The sequence below is a fragment of the Hippopotamus amphibius genome, chromosome 14 (assembly GCF_030028045.1).
Source record: "Hippopotamus amphibius kiboko isolate mHipAmp2 chromosome 14, mHipAmp2.hap2, whole genome shotgun sequence".
NCBI classification, from domain to species: domain Eukaryota; kingdom Metazoa; phylum Chordata; class Mammalia; order Artiodactyla; family Hippopotamidae; genus Hippopotamus; species Hippopotamus amphibius.
The window spans coordinates 11288162-11303319 of record NC_080199.1 but is presented as its reverse complement, the minus strand read 5'-3'; the positions used below and the strand labels follow the sequence as shown (position 1 = coordinate 11303319).

At 50.7% G+C, this 15158-nt stretch overlaps 1 protein-coding gene across 1 annotated transcript; it reads right to left on the bottom strand.

Annotated features, from left to right (window-relative positions):
* Nucleotides 1–327: 327 nt before the first annotated feature.
* Nucleotides 328–1299, bottom strand: LOC130835519 (G-protein coupled receptor 183-like). Its single transcript, XM_057707110.1, has one exon. It carries the CDS (start codon nt 1297–1299, stop codon nt 328–330), a length of 972 nt encoding a protein of 323 aa, XP_057563093.1.
* Between the last annotated feature and the right edge of the window lie 13859 nt (nt 1300–15158).

Genomic DNA, 15158 nt, shown 5'->3' with positions numbered 1-15158 from the left:
CTAGACTGTGGATCTGGTACTCAGCCAGTGATTCTTTTGGTCCTGACTGCATTTGCTGTGAAAATACTCTTTTCCCAGAAGAAACCACACACCCTTCAGAGGCCAAGGTTGCAGTGGTATTTATTAGGTTACATTAGAGGTAGGTTTGCCATAAAGCGAATGAGTACAAGCTTCAGGTACCATCCAAGACCTTGTACCTAATTTTGCATCTATCATTTTGTATTCTTTTTCTTAACCATCCCCCCCCCAATTGTATCAGCTTTGGGTCTCCCAATCCTGGACCCCCACCCCCCCACCCCCAGATGCAGTCTTAAAGCCCAAGACCTGTTAGATCTCATTCTCCTCAAAGGGCAAGGAGCCTACCATCTGGTTGATACTTTGTGTTTCTAAGGAGATTTTTCCCTGAGGGGAGGAGGAGGCTGATGCTTTGAGTTTCAAAATGCGGAGGAGCCACTTCCTGTAACGCATGGAGGCAAAGAAGTAAATGACGGGGTCGATGCTGCAGTTCAAGTTCATGAGGCACACCGTGAGCTGGAGCCACAGTTTGAAAGCCCTCTGCTCGGGGCAGGTTGGCCAGCGGAGCATATTTCTTGCCATGAACTGGATGACGTTAACGTGGTACGGGATGAAGCACACAGCCACGGCCACCAGCACCACCAGCGTGAGCAGGCAGGCCCTGCGGTGGTGCCCATGCCGGCTCGTCAGAGGGTTGTCCCGGGCCGTCCTGCACAGCTTCACGGTGATCTTCACGTAGCAGAAGAGGATGATACCCACCGGCCCGCAGAAGCTCAGAGTGGAGATCACTAGGACCGCGACCGGCAGCATGAGCACCGGCTGGACGCTGTCATACTCCATGCAGATCAGCCTGCCGGCCACAAGCTTGGTCGTGGAGAAAAAGAGCAGGGGCGCCGTCTGCAGAGACGCCAGGGCCCACACAGCCATACAGAGGAGCCTGGCCCGCCCAGGCTTGCGGAGCTGGGGACACTGGTGGGTGCGGACCACAGCCACGTAACGGTCCACGCTCACGAAAGTCATCAGGTAGATCCCCGAGTAGGTGTTCACGTAGAATAGGAAGGCCGTCAGCCTGCAGAACCCTTCACCGAATGGCCAGCTGAAGTCCAGCACATAGTAGACGATCTTTCCGGGCAGGGCCAGGGTGAACAGGAGATCAGACACTGCCAGGTGGACCAGGTAGACATTTGTTGAGTTGATCTTGCCCTTTCGATGGGCAAGGCGAAGGGCGAGGATGTTTCCCAGGGCGCCGAAGACCAAGAGGGCTGTATAGATCAGAGAGAGCATCACGCTGGCCGCCCGGGGTGGGTTGTAAGGAAAACAGGAGTTGGTTTGGTGGACAAGGCTGTTTGGGTCAGCCATGCTAGAAGGCATGTCATAGTGGTCCTTGGGGAGACAAAAAATTAAAATGTAATATTGTATCTGTAGGGTTACCCCTCTATCTAGTAATGCCTAATAATTTGCCGAAGCGACACACCCATGGAAAGCATATCTCTTTTTTTCATTTTAATTTTATTGGAGCATAGTTGATTTGCAACGTTGTGTTAGTTTCAGGTGTACAGCAGAGTGATTCAGTTATACCTGTATTCATTCTTTTTTAGATTCTTTTCTCATGTAGGTTATCACAGAACACTGAGTGGCGTTCCCTGTTGGTTATTGATCTTACATGCAATGGTGTGTGTGTGTCCATCCCAAGCTCCCGATTTACCCCTCCCCTCAGTGTTTCCCCTTTGATAACCGTACGTTTGTTTTCCATATGTGTAAGTCTTTTTCTGTTTTGCAAATGGATAAAGAAGATGTGGTACATATAAGCATCTCTTTTTTAAGTAAATTTATGTTGAAGTGTGACATACTGTTCCATTTACGGTTGCGAGGTGGCAAATTACCCCTCAGAATGTAGCAGCTTAAGACACTTTATTATGGTCACAGTCAGGTTTTGCACAGGACACAGTGGGAATGGCTTTTCTCTGCTCCCCGCTGCTGGGAGGCTCAGCTGGAAAGAATTGACAGCGGAGGGTTACTCAGTAGCAGGGGCTGGAGGTGATTTTACTCAAAAGAGTGGTGCTTGACGCTGGCTTTTGGCTGGAGCCTCAACTGGGCTGTCAGCTACAGCACCTGCACGAGGGTTGCTCGTGAGACGGGGGCTTCCTCACAACGTGGAGGTCTACAAGTAACTCAGCTACTTACACAGCAGCTTGAGGCTCCAAAAGAAATTGTCTCAGAAACAAGGTAGAATCTCCATCTATTAACCATGTCTTTTATTTTCTTTATTCTAGTGCTTTGACATCTTGGGGCCTGGCTGACCCTGGAGGGGCTGCCCTTCCCTGGATTCACCAGTTCCTTGAGTGTCCTTCTCAAGGGCAGCCCAACCATTGCAGAGTCACACCCCAGCCACCTCCTTTATCAGGCTTTCACAGGCGGGGCCACTCTCCACCTGCCCTGATCACCCCAGGAGCAGCCCTCATGTCCCAGAACTCCCTGAGATGATTCAAACAACCCTAAGTCTGCTGACCCTGTCATGCCTGTTCCCTCCCAAAGAAACCACAGTGAAGGCTCTTGCCCACATTTCTGCTCCTCTCCCTCTGTTTCCTGAGCAACCCCAGCTCTTCCCCCGTGACCCTCTGTGATACGGCATGCCCCCTCTTCTTGGGATCTGTAAGTAACAAGCTCTCTTTTTCAACAGCAATCATCTCCTGATCTGTTGGCCTTACGGACCCTCAGATCTTCTATTAACACACTGTACTTAAAAACACCGCGTCACCTTTTCTAAGCTGGCCTGGGAAGTGTAGTATCATCACTTCCACTTTCTATCGATTACAAGCGAGTCACAAGCCCACCCAGAATCGAGAAGAGCAGACACAGCCCCCACCTCTCAACAGGAGGAGTGTCAAAGAGTTTGCACCCGTTTAAAAATCACACATGCAAAAACGTGCACAAGTTATCAAAGTAGAGCTTGACGACTTTTGCAGAGTGAGCAGGTCTGTGTGATGAGCACGCAGATTAGGAAACGCCTCTCCAGCACCCCCGAAACTCTCCTTTGCCCGCCCCAACCTCTGTCTCTGCTCTAGGGTCATCAATATCCTAACTTCTAAAATCACAACTCAGCATGCCTGCTTCTGAACGTTGTTCATGAAATCATACTCCGTGTGTACGTGTATTCTTACGCACGGCGCTTCTTTGGGTCAGCATCAGTTTGTGAGATTCACCTCCACGGCGGGGTGTAGTCGTGGTTTGTTCCTCCTCGTTGTTGTATGGTACTCCGTTGTGTGAGCGCATCACCACCGATTTACACACATCCTACTGTTGGTGAACATTTCCGTTATGTTATATCACGTTCAGCTATGCGTGTTCTTTCACATGTCTTTGCTGACACACAAATATGCATGCTGCTGAGTCCTGTGGACAGCTAGGAGTGGGGCTGGTGAGTCACAGGTTCTGCACGTTTCGTTTTCACAGGTTCTGGCAAACAGTGTGCCAGAGCAGCCGCTCTTCACACTCCCAACCGTGTACGGGAGCCCCACGGCACCTCATCCTCGCCAGCCCTGGGCGTGGTCATTCTTTTTCGGGTGAACCATGCTGGTGGGTGTGCAGGGGCATCTTCTTGTGGTTTAAATTGGCATTCCCCTGATGACTATCATTGTCTTTTGTTTTTTATTATTCTTTAAAATTTGTATTGGCGTATAGTTGCTTTACGATGTTCTGTTAGTTTCTGCTGTACAGCAAAGTGAATCAGTTACACGTTACACTTATCCCCCCTTTTTTAGATTTCCTTCCTATTAAGGTCACCACAGAGCCTTGAGTAGAGGTCCCTGTGCTACACAGCAGGTTCTCATTAGTTATCTGTTTTATACATGGTAGTGTATATATGTCAATCCCAATCTCCCAGTTCATCTCATTCTCCCTTCCCCCCTTGGTATCCATAAGTTTATTCTCTACATCTGTGTCTCTATTTCTGCTTTGCATATAAGTTCATCTGTACCATGTTTTTAGATTCCACAGATGTGGAGAAAAGGGGACCTTCCTACACTGTTGGTGGGAATGTAAATTGGTACAGCCACTATGGAGAACAGTATGGAAGTTCCTCAAAAAACCAAAAATAGAACTACCATATGACCCAGCAATCCCATCCTGGGCATATACCCAGAGAAAACCATAATTCAAAAAGATACTTGCACCCCAATGTTCATTGCAGCACTATTTACAATAGCCAGAACATGGAAGCAACCTAAATGTCTATCAACAGAGGAATGGATAAAGAAGATGTGGTACATATGGAGTATTAGCCATAAAAAGGAACAAAATAGTGCCATTTGCAGAGACCTGGATAGACCTAGAGACTGTCATACAGAGTGAAGTAAGCCAGAAAGAGAAAAACAAATATTGTATAATATTGCTTATATGGAAAATTATTTATCTTCTTTATGAGGGGAATATAAATATTTTGTCCCTTTTTCTATTGGGTTGTCTGTCAAAATTGTATGTTTTCATCTTTCCAGCCCATTTTCCCCAGTTTGCTAAACTAGCCCTGCCTTTGCTCTACACACTTTCATTTCTATCATCTACATTCTGATCATCCTTTAACTTTTAATTAAGACAAGTTAATTAAAAGTTAATTTAATTTAACACTGAGACAAGGAGAGCTGGGGTGGGTCTACCCAATGCTCTCCGTGCAGCAGGTAGAGCCTGAGTGACTGTCCACATGATGCACACGTGAGCACTGAGGTTGCAGAGGGTGTGCGGTTTACCCAAAGGTCACAGTAGCTCACAGAACCACAAATCCAGGCAGAGATGCTGAACTTCTGCAGTCACATGCTGGCTTGAAGGGCACCAGCTCCATGAGCCCCAAGACCTTATTTGCGTCAGGACATAGCTGTTCTCTCCTTTACCAATTTCAGGCTGGCTAGTAGGGAGCCTGCTATAGACTATGCCTCATTGCAACCTACGCATAGAGAGCTCTGTCTAGTCTCTGCAGGTGAAGGGGCCTCCATTCAAATGGAAAGTAAGAAAAGTCCATCTGAACAGTAGAGAGAGGAGCACTGAAAAGTCCTTTGAACCTCAGGTTGATGGATGGATGGGCAGATGGATGGATGGGTGGATAGATGGAGATGATTTAGTTATGATGATTAGATAGATAGATATATGGTTAGATAGGTAGGTAGGTAAATAGATGGTAGACAGAAGATAGATTAGATAGATATAGAGATGGTGACTAGATAGACAGATAGAGAGAGATGAATAGATAGAGATAGGTAAGTAGGTAGGTAGGTGTGCTCTCCCTGGGCTCTGAATCCAGAAGGAAGGCTCTTCTTCCTCATCCCTTCCTTCCCTGAACAATCAGGTCCTCAGGTCGCACTGAGGTGTGGGCTGTGGAGAGGGGCTCTGTGCCCCCTAGCAGGGCAAGGAGGGCATCTCAAGGGGCCAGCTTAGCTCAGGAGGGTCCCAGCCACAGGTCAACTCAGCTGCTAGAATCACTAGCGATCAGTCACAGAGCAGTGATTTGATGCCTGTTGGAATGTTGTGTGTCCCTTTCCTGGTCTGTTCAGGACTCACCGGGCACAGGGATGGGACTGGCTCCTAAAGAGACCCCATCCTAGGCAAGCATCCCCCCTTCCTGACTTTCCTGGGCCTCTTTCCCAGGGCACACCACACGCCGGCCTGCAGCCCAGGGCACCTGGCACACCACACAACCCCGAGGCCCCACCGAGCGCCACTTCCTCCCTGAAACCTCCAGTCTCTGCAGCACCACCCCGCCCCAACCTGGTGCTCGAGCATCTGAGGGCAACTCACAGGTACCTGCTCACTGTGACTCACTCCTCGGCGGTGCCCCAGCAACCTCAGGGACCCTGGGCCCCGCGGGCATCTCCTAGTTGTCTTCCTTTTTTGGTATTTGGCACGAAACATGCTGTCTGGATGGTGGGTGCTGCTGGCAGCCCTGTGGTCCCCCTTCTCAGGGCACCCGCAGAGACGTCACATCCACATCCCAAAGAGGGGCGGGGGGATGCTGTCACAGCTGCGAGTTCGGGCAGATCAGACCCCAGTGAGGAGCCGTCAGGAGAGGCCCTAATGCCTCTGACCTGCTGGCCGGTCCTTCCTGCTGCTCTAGTCCACCCCTCTGCTCACTGAGGTGGATGCAGACCTCAGCGTGGATGTCCCTTCCCCACCACAGGCACTGACTGCCCAGTGCTTGACAGCTCGGTTGGTCTGTGCACCACGGGCCCTGGCCCACACCTGCCGAAGTTGTGTGCTCCTCGGCCCCTTTCTGCACCGTTGCCCCGATTCCAGGTTCTCCGCCACAAGCACGAAGCACCCCATTTCTCGAATCCCCTCCCATCTGCTCTTAGGAAATCACCCACTATTCATCTTGTAGGGGAGCGGAATTTGTCACCGCAAAATACACCTCTTTGGCCTAAGGGTTATTTTAAACTGGTTATTTTTAAGAAACTGCTGGCACAGAAAAAGCTCTGAAAACCAAGGAGAAGATACCCTTTGTAAGAGATATTTCTATTTGTAAGAGTGTCTCCCTTGCCATACCAAGAAGAGGGATGATGGCTCACTCTGTAGAAACTCTAGTCGATGCAGAAGGGAAGGACTTAAATCTGCAGAACTGCCTTCTTGTTTACTGTGCTTTTCCTGCTCACCTCTCACATCTCTCTCTCCCACCTCCAACATCTTCTGTTGTCTTTTGCTGAAGAAAGTATTTTAGGTGATGGTTTCACCCGTTCTGGCGAGTTACTCAGTTTTCCCGGGTCTCTCCCACGTACACATGTGATTCAGCGTTTGTTCATTTTTCTCCTATTAATCTATCTCTTGTCAATTTCGGGATTAAGCCAGCCAACGAAGTCAGAAGGGAAGAAGGGACATTTCCCCTCCCTACAGCCTTCTGTGTCTTAATATGAAGGTACTGCCGCATTTCCCACTCACAAGTGTATGTGCCTTTTGAGACTCACCCAGCTGTGACTGTGCAGGGCCAGCGGTGCCCGTGTTAAGGGGCTATCAGGTAGTGCAGCCATGCAGGGAAGAATGAGATCCAAAGGGCTTCCGGAAGATTCTAAGGGTCTGCGCCCCAGGCTCTGATCCAGGGAAGGCAGCGCCGTTCTATCAGCCGGTTCTGCTCGGTGACGTGAGACTGACACTGACCGTTGGTCCTTCTGGCCTGATCCGTCCTTCTGCCCTGTCGGAACAGCAGGGGTCCCGGCTGGTGGCTGGGGTCGGTAGGGATGTTCTACCTGTTGCCAACAGCAGCAGAAAGAAAGGGTGTGTGAAGAGCAGAGCAATCTGAGCCCTTCTCTCCGAGCCTCAGCGAGACACGCCCTTCCCGTGGTGCCTGAGAAGACTCACCTCTGGTCGACTTACCTCGCTCACCAAGGGTGACGCCAGGGAGCCCGGCGGAGCCTCGTCCAGCGGCCAGCTGCCTTCCCAGGTGGCCCCGGAGCACGAAGGTGTCCCGAGCACCCTCCCCTCTGCAGGAATTGAATCAGCTCACCGCACTAGACTCCACGCTCTTCTTCCCTTCACCCACCCCGCTGAAAAAAAAAAAAAAAGAAAGAAAGAAAGGAAAAAAAAAAAAAAACCACCCACCCAGGGTATCAGCCAAGGTGATCTCCCTGCCACAGGACGAGCTCGCTCAGCCACAAGGCCTCCCACCCGGGCCTGTCCCCCTCGCCTCCCGCGAAGGAGGCAGTGGGGGAAAGTTGCTCTAGGAACCGGTTTCCCTTCTGTTCCAGTTCCGTGCCCCCGACAGGTGGGGATTTAGGCCATAGATGTGACGATCAAGCCACCAGAGTCAGGAACTTCAAAAGCAGCTGGCATTCTCTCCACCCCCTCCTCCAACCCCACGATGGGGCAGTGAGTGAAGTAAAGCAACACGTGCCGTCTGGGGACCCTGACGAGCTCGGGCTGGGGGCAGGGAGAGTCGCCCCCCCAACCCCCACCCCCGTCTCCAAGGGGAGATTCGGCTGGCTCAGGGTTTCCTGGGTCTCTGTGGTCCAGGCATGGTGCCTTCATGGAGCCTGAAAGCCCATTTGCAGCCCTGATGGGTCGCGCCCCCAAGGGCTGCGCTTGGCAGGGCTGGACGGCAAATGAAACCGGGGTGTCCCCCAGCCGCCCCTTGGGAAGGTTTCCCCTACCACACAGCTGGCATCAGACCCACCCTTGGATTAGGACTGCTCAATTGTCCCCCTAGGGATGTGAGCGTGTGCTTGTTTTGTTTTGTTTTGTTTCAGGCCGCACTGTGCAGCCTGTGAAACTTCCCCCGACCAGGGATCGAACCCGTGCCCCGCGCAGTGGAAGCTCAGAGTCTTAACCACGGGACTGCCAGGGAAGTCCTGTGAGCGTGTGCTTCTTTCTGAGCATTCTCTGAACACGGAGAGAAGTCGCTTCAGTCACCAGCCAGCTCTCCAGCCCGGCCTAAGACTTCCCCTCCCTCTCCCCACCCCCAGCTCTGTGTCTCTGGCGTGACATCCCGCCTGCCTCGGTTTCCCCCAGTATAGAATGTGGGTCAGTGCTCCCCTAACTGGCCTCCCACGGATGAAGGCCACAGGACCCCATTTTTCCCTTGCGTAGACTGGGTCCTAAAAGATGTCCCCCAAAGCTCCAGATCAGTTGGAGAGAAGTTTGGGAGTGAAGCCCTGTCTCACCTGCAACTTCTACCATAAACCTCTCTCCCACAGCCCAGAAGGAAGGACTAATGCAGTTTCCAGAGGTGCCTGACTTACACACAGGTCGCAAACCCTAGGAGAACCTCCCTCTGTGTCCTCAAGACATTTAGGATTCTCCCACTAAGAGGACAGACCTAGGGGGCCCAAGAAGGGCAAGAAACTATAGAAGCCCCCCACCCCACACTGTGCATTCATGGTTCACTCAACAAGCGTTTACTGAGTGCCAGCTTCGAGCCAGGACCACGTTCCTGTGTGTGCCAGGAAGGGAAAACACTCTTCTCTGCCCTCCTGGGTGTAGTGGCTGGGGCTGTGCCAATTAAACTGACAAAAGACCGATTTACAGGAGAAAAGGTATACGCATTTTATTTGATGTTAAAATTTTTACTTTGAGTGGCCCGGGAGCCTTCACGGGAAAGAAATGAGGACCCAAAGTGGACAGAAATGAGTTTATACAGCGTTTTAATGAAGAGCAAGAAGTGGTGGAAACTAACAAGACAGAGGAGAGTGGGGAGTGGGGGAGCGGTAATAGATGGGGAAAGGAGTGGAAGGTGAAGGCTGTTTAGTAAGGTTTATCATGTACCTTCCTCTCTGCTGGCTCTGGGCTAAGGGTCTAGAGTCCTCTCAGTTGGTTAAGAGTGGCTGTCTTCCTGGTGAGGAAGGCGCAATGCCTTTACAAGTAGAAATTTATGTCACGCTTTTAGCCAAATAGGAAGAAGGCAGAGATATTTTTTTCTTCTGTTTCTGCTATTTTTCTTAGCTGCCTTCAGCTCAAAATAATCTGTATGCCAAAGTAGCCTATGTGGGTGGCATCTCCTGGTCCCTTTCGTGTGTACGTGTGACTGGAAAGTACATGGTGGGCCCTCCTTGTGTTCACACAATCGCATCGTTCAGTCCCTTAGCACGCGCTTGGCCTGGAATCTAGCTGGTCTCGTATGAAGCTACCATCTCTCCCACCCATTTATGATCTTGTCCAGGTGTAAGTAGCGGCCCACCGGCCACCATCCTATACTTACCACCTGTTCGGTGCACTGGATTTCACGCTGTCTGGGGCTGTTCTCCAGTTGTTTCTTGGGCCAGGGGTGTTTCATTTCAACCAGCTGATGAGTTCCTCAAGGGTAGGAATTGCAGAGGCTCTTTTATCTACAGGGGCTACTACCGTGGAAGGTGTGAGAGACATCACCTAGTCCCTGGGGGCCCAGGATTCAGGAGGCCTGTGAACCTGGGTGGGAAAAAAGTGACCTCTTTATTTTCAGTAGGCTCTAATTTGCATTGACGGATGCCGGTGGCCAGTCACAGTGCGATGAAGTGTACCTGTGACTCCGTCACTGATGGAGATCCTGACTCTCTTCACAGCCCATTACAGGTGATTCAAGTACCTTGAAATATGTTTCCTCATCACTGCTTTGAAATTACAGCTGTTATTAGTTAATAAAGAATCATAGGGAAGGAACATCATATTAGAAATCTGGTTTTTAACATTTTCATAGCTGTATTTTAACATGAGTTGTTTTTTTGTCATCTTATGTATTTTACTTCATACTCCATCACCCTGAGGAGGGTCCTTAGTTTCACCTCAGGGGTCCACGGCACAAGAAAAGATGGAGAGCCCTTGATCTAGTCAAACATTTTTGTCTGCCAAATGGAGAAACTGAGGCATGGGATTTTTCTCCCCTCAAACCTCCTGGCTTTCTCCAACAAGACGGGGCCAGGACCCTGGGCTCCTGGTTCCCTTTCCGGGCTCCCCTCACAATGCGGAGCCCTTTAATCCCTACACCCGCCTCCTCTCAGCCCCCAACGCATGATGGCTCAGCAAATAGTGTTCCCCAAAGGCTGGGATTTGGACCAATGGTGCGACTCCCTGACCCACTGACTGTCCTGCTTCCTTCTCCAGGTGGCTTGACAACTTCTTTCCTTGTACTCATCTTCCACCTGGCCCAGAAAATCAAGAGCAGTGACAGTAATGATAATGGCACCCTTCACGGAGGACCTACCCTGTGTCAGATACTCTTAGCTATATTTATTTACACCTCACTTCGTCCACAAAGAGGCATTATTATCCCCGTTTTACAGATGAGAAAAATGAGGCTCAGGGACGTTAAGTGACTTGTCTAAGGCCACGTAGCCAATTGCATCAAAGATCCAGGGGCTTCTTCTGATAGGTTCCATGACAAGGAGGTTGCAGCCGGGGCTGGAGGTTAAGGAGGTGGCCAAGGGATAGCGTCACCCAGATCTGAAGGACACAAAGGACTTGGTGCTGCTGTTTCTGGGGCGGGTGGAGCCACAGCAGCTGTGGCTGGTGATGTCTGAGCTGAGCGACCACCCTGGGTGTTACCCCTAAAACAGCTTCACAGGGCACTGATTTCTGATGTGATCTGTGCCTGCCCAAGGAAAGCAGGGGCGCCCCTATCTAATCTCTGTGGTTTGCTTGTCTGTGTTCCATAAGCATCTTCATCCCGAGTGTAAGCAGAGAGGCACCGTGTGGCTTCGTTCCAGGTACAGCCACTTCCGGGGCAGGGAGGGGCGGCGGCAAGGGTCTGTAAAGCTAATTGAAGCCTCTTATCCTTTTTTTTTTAATGATGGAGGAGGAAAAGGATTGGGAATGGTGACAGATGTATTTGTTTCTTCTTCCTTTTTAAAATCCATTTAATCGTCGATAGACTTCTAGACACTTGAATAAATGTATTCCCTCATGTGAAGTGACCATCTACTTTATGCTGAACTTCAGAACCTGCTAGGGATACAATAGCGACAGAGTCCTCCCTTCTGGTGACGTGGACAGAGGAGCAGGCAGGCGATCTCTGTGGAGAGAGATACAGCAGAGAGAGTGAGTTCAGGGCGCTAAGGGACCACCCCGGGGGACACTCACCCTGGTCCTGAGCGGTCAGAGAGGTTTCCCAGAGATGAATGATGAGGGTGTGGAAGGAAACGTTCCTTTACCCTTCAAGGTTCATCTGGCTGGTCTAAGAATTAAATTGATATGAGACAGAATAACAGGAGACAATCACACTGTAATTCTTCCGTACGGGAACCCCACATACATGAGAGGGTCAGACAGAAAGGTAAAATGAGGTCCAGATGCCATCCTGGGCTGAGGAAGGGGGTTGGGGCCTGGGGCTTCCAAGGACAGGAGGATCACGATCACTCACAGGACAAGAAGAAGAGCAGATGTTGGGTACTTAGATGTTTGCCCTGACACACCGATGGGGCCACTTTGGTGAAATTTATCTCTGATAATAACTCTTTCCTAGGAAAAAGCCCCAATTTCAACACTTCTAGGTCGTTAGGGGAAGGGCAGTAGTTTCCCTTGAACTCACAGGGTCTCAGTTGCGTTCAGCTCAAAATAATCCTCATGCAAAAGTGGTACCCCTTGGGGAGGCCTCTTCTCAACTCTGACAAGGATGAGACATGATTTGCCAAACATTTCCCACCACCGAAGTAGAGGGAAAGAGAGTGTCGAGCTGTGCGCTGGCTCTTGGTGTCACTTTCACTTGTATTTCATTGACCCACACAAGTCACAGGGCCACAGCTCACTTCCAGAGGGCAGGGAGGTGGAATCCTGCCACGTGCTGGGGAGAAACACCAGGGAAACCAAAGCCGATCACACCACTAAATATAGCGTCTCTCCCACCCAGGACTCACGTGCCTCCACCTGGAACGCCGGGATCAGTCCCCACAGACCCACTCTACCTCCTGGTCAGTCCATCCCCACAAAGCACACCCCAAAGCCACCCTGCACGCCCACCTCACTCTCCCTCCAGGTGCCATCCACCCCTACATCTCCTTGAGGCCATTGCCATGGTCTAGGCCTTGCCGTCTCTCTCCGGGAAGACAGCCACAGCTTTCTCGTTTCCCAGTCTTGGCTCTCAATCTTGACCTTCCAAAACATACTACATTCCCCATCGCACTGCGAGACTGAGTTTGCTAAAATGCAGTGGCCCTACTTTTCCTTAGGACACGATCCTAGCTCCATGAGCTGGCGTTTGCTACTCCCTCTGCCTGGGATGCATCTCGCCCTCCCACAAGTGCTGCTCAACTCTGCTTAACTCCTCCTCCTTGCTCAAGACAGCAAGGCACCATCTCCTCCAGGCAGCCTACCTGGACTGCCTCCACCTGCCACCACATAATGTAGATGCTCCTCTTCTGACCTCCGGTGGCTCCCTGCACATCTCTATATCCATGTAGGCTGTAAATGACCCCCATCGGTGGGACCGTGGGCCATTGTGGGAAGTGACGAGCCTCTCTAGAGCCTGACACAGGGCCTGGCACGGAAGAGGCAGTTGGTAAATGATTACCAAATGCCGGACCGGTGCTGAGGTACTGCTGCGCCACTTCCGTCTGCCACAGCTCCCATTGACTCGTCTTCCCACCTCATCCAAAGCCTTCTTCCTACAAGGATTCATCGAGCATCTACTCTGTACCCTGCGGTAGCCATGGAGGCAGGGATGCACCATGGTCCGTGATACCCCCATGCCCAGGAGCTTCTAGTCTGAGTGGGAAATGGAGGTACCCACAGGTCAGGGAGAGCCACGTGATGCTGGACATGGGACGACAGCTGGGGATGAAGATCCAGGCCCTCTGTCTTCCCCCGACCTCACAGAGTCACCAGGCAGAGGAACTCAGCAGCGTCTCCTGCCCCATCCTCCCGCTCGCAGATGAGGAAGCGAGGCCAGGAGACGTGCAGTGAGCCACCTGCAGTCCCACAGGTAGCCACAGCCAACACCGACGCCCAGCCCAGCCCAGCCCGCGGCCTTCCAAGCAACTGCTCTTCAAGAAGAAGGCGGGGTGCTCTCACTCCACAAAGCACAGACCAAGAATGCAGGTGAACCCTGGGCTAACTGGAACCGCCGTATTCTCTCTTCCCCGTGCTTTCCTTTGGGAGGAAACCGCAGTTTAATTGAATGATTTCTGCTTTCTCTCTTTCAATCAATATTATTATTGAAGAGCATTTCATGCTCCAGGTGCTGTGCTGGGCGCCTTCGATGATCCACAAAAAAAAAACCTGCCTTGCTTCAGGCTGTGGGGATAAGGCACAAGTGGCTGCCCGTTAACCAAGAATGCAGGGGAAATGCCAAATGGGTGGTGCAGGCAAGGAAGACAATTTGCAAAACTTTCACAAGAAAATGCCCCCAGGAGACGTTTAGTCAGAAAAGCAACTCCTGGGGAGATTCCTGGGGTCCACTCAATTCCCAGCCCTGATCAACCCCCACCTGCGACCCTCCTGTGTGGTCTGAATTCACTGTTGAGCCGACAGCCAAAAAAGCGCAGAAGCAACAAAATTAGATGAGATTGTCATCGCTGTGTGAGGCTTTCTCCTAGACCCACGTTCTGCCAGAAGGATGAGGATGATGTCTTTCCCGGGGCCCTGCACGGCACCTGACCCAGTCACCAAGAATCAATGTGTGTGTGTGTGTGTGTGTGTGTGTGTGTGTGTGTGTGTGATGAATGCATGCCTTCTTTCTAAAGTTTTCCCATTGCAGAGGTTGACCCCCAAAAGAAATATCTCAACATTTTGTTGTTCTTGCAGTAAGCTTCTGCTGAAATACATTTCATATATGTTATGTATACATCTAACAGAAAAGGCTACAAATCATAAACTCAATCAATTTTCATTAAGTAAACTGTCCAGGAGGAAGAAAACTTTCCTCTGTCCTTCTAGGTTCTTCTGGCTGGTCTAAGAATTAAGTTGACATTAGACAGAATAACAGGAGAAACTCACATTTAGTTTCGTACGCTGCATACAGGAGAAGGTCAGAGACCTGCACAGACATGAGAGGGTCAGAGACAGAAAGGTAAGATGAGGTCTATACACCATCCTGAGCTGAGGAATGGGATCAGGTCCTGGGGTTTCCAAGGATGGGAGGGTCACTCACGTGGTGATAAAAAGAAGAGCAGATGTTGGGTAATTAGATGTGCTTTCCCTGACATACAGATGAGGCCACGTTGGTAAAACGTTATCTCTGGTAACCCTTTTTCTGGGAAAAAAATCCCCAATTGAAATGCTTCTAGGTAGTTGGGGGAAAGGAACTAATTCCTCCAGAATCCGCAGGGTATCGATTGCCTTTAGCTCAAAATAATCCTCAGGCAAAAGTGACACATTCTGGGAGTGCTCATTCTGAACCCCTACAAACCACACCCACGTACTCGCAGCTAGACAAAAAACCCAGCACCGTCTATGCACTCCGGCAGCCCCTTCCAGTCACTACCTCCCAGGGTTACTATGCCCAGAATAGTTTTGCCTGGTTCTGAACTTGATAAATATGAAATCATGGTGTGTGTTCTTCCAGCTCTGGCTTCTTTTGCTAAATATTATCTTGGTGCAACTCATCCATATTGTTAACAGGTATAGTTCATTCACTCCCATCGCTGTCTTTATTCCTTCGTGGGGAGAGATCAGTACTTACTTATTCATTTTCCTGCTGACGGACATCTGAATTGTACCCGGCTGAGGCTGTTACAAACAGCGCTGCTCCAAACATTCCTGAGCCCATC

Excerpts from the sequence above, each read along its gene's own strand:
- LOC130835519 (XM_057707110.1), bottom strand. The coding sequence starts at position 1,299 with ATGCTCTCTCTGATCTATACAGCCCTCTTGGTCTTCGGCGCCCTGGGA.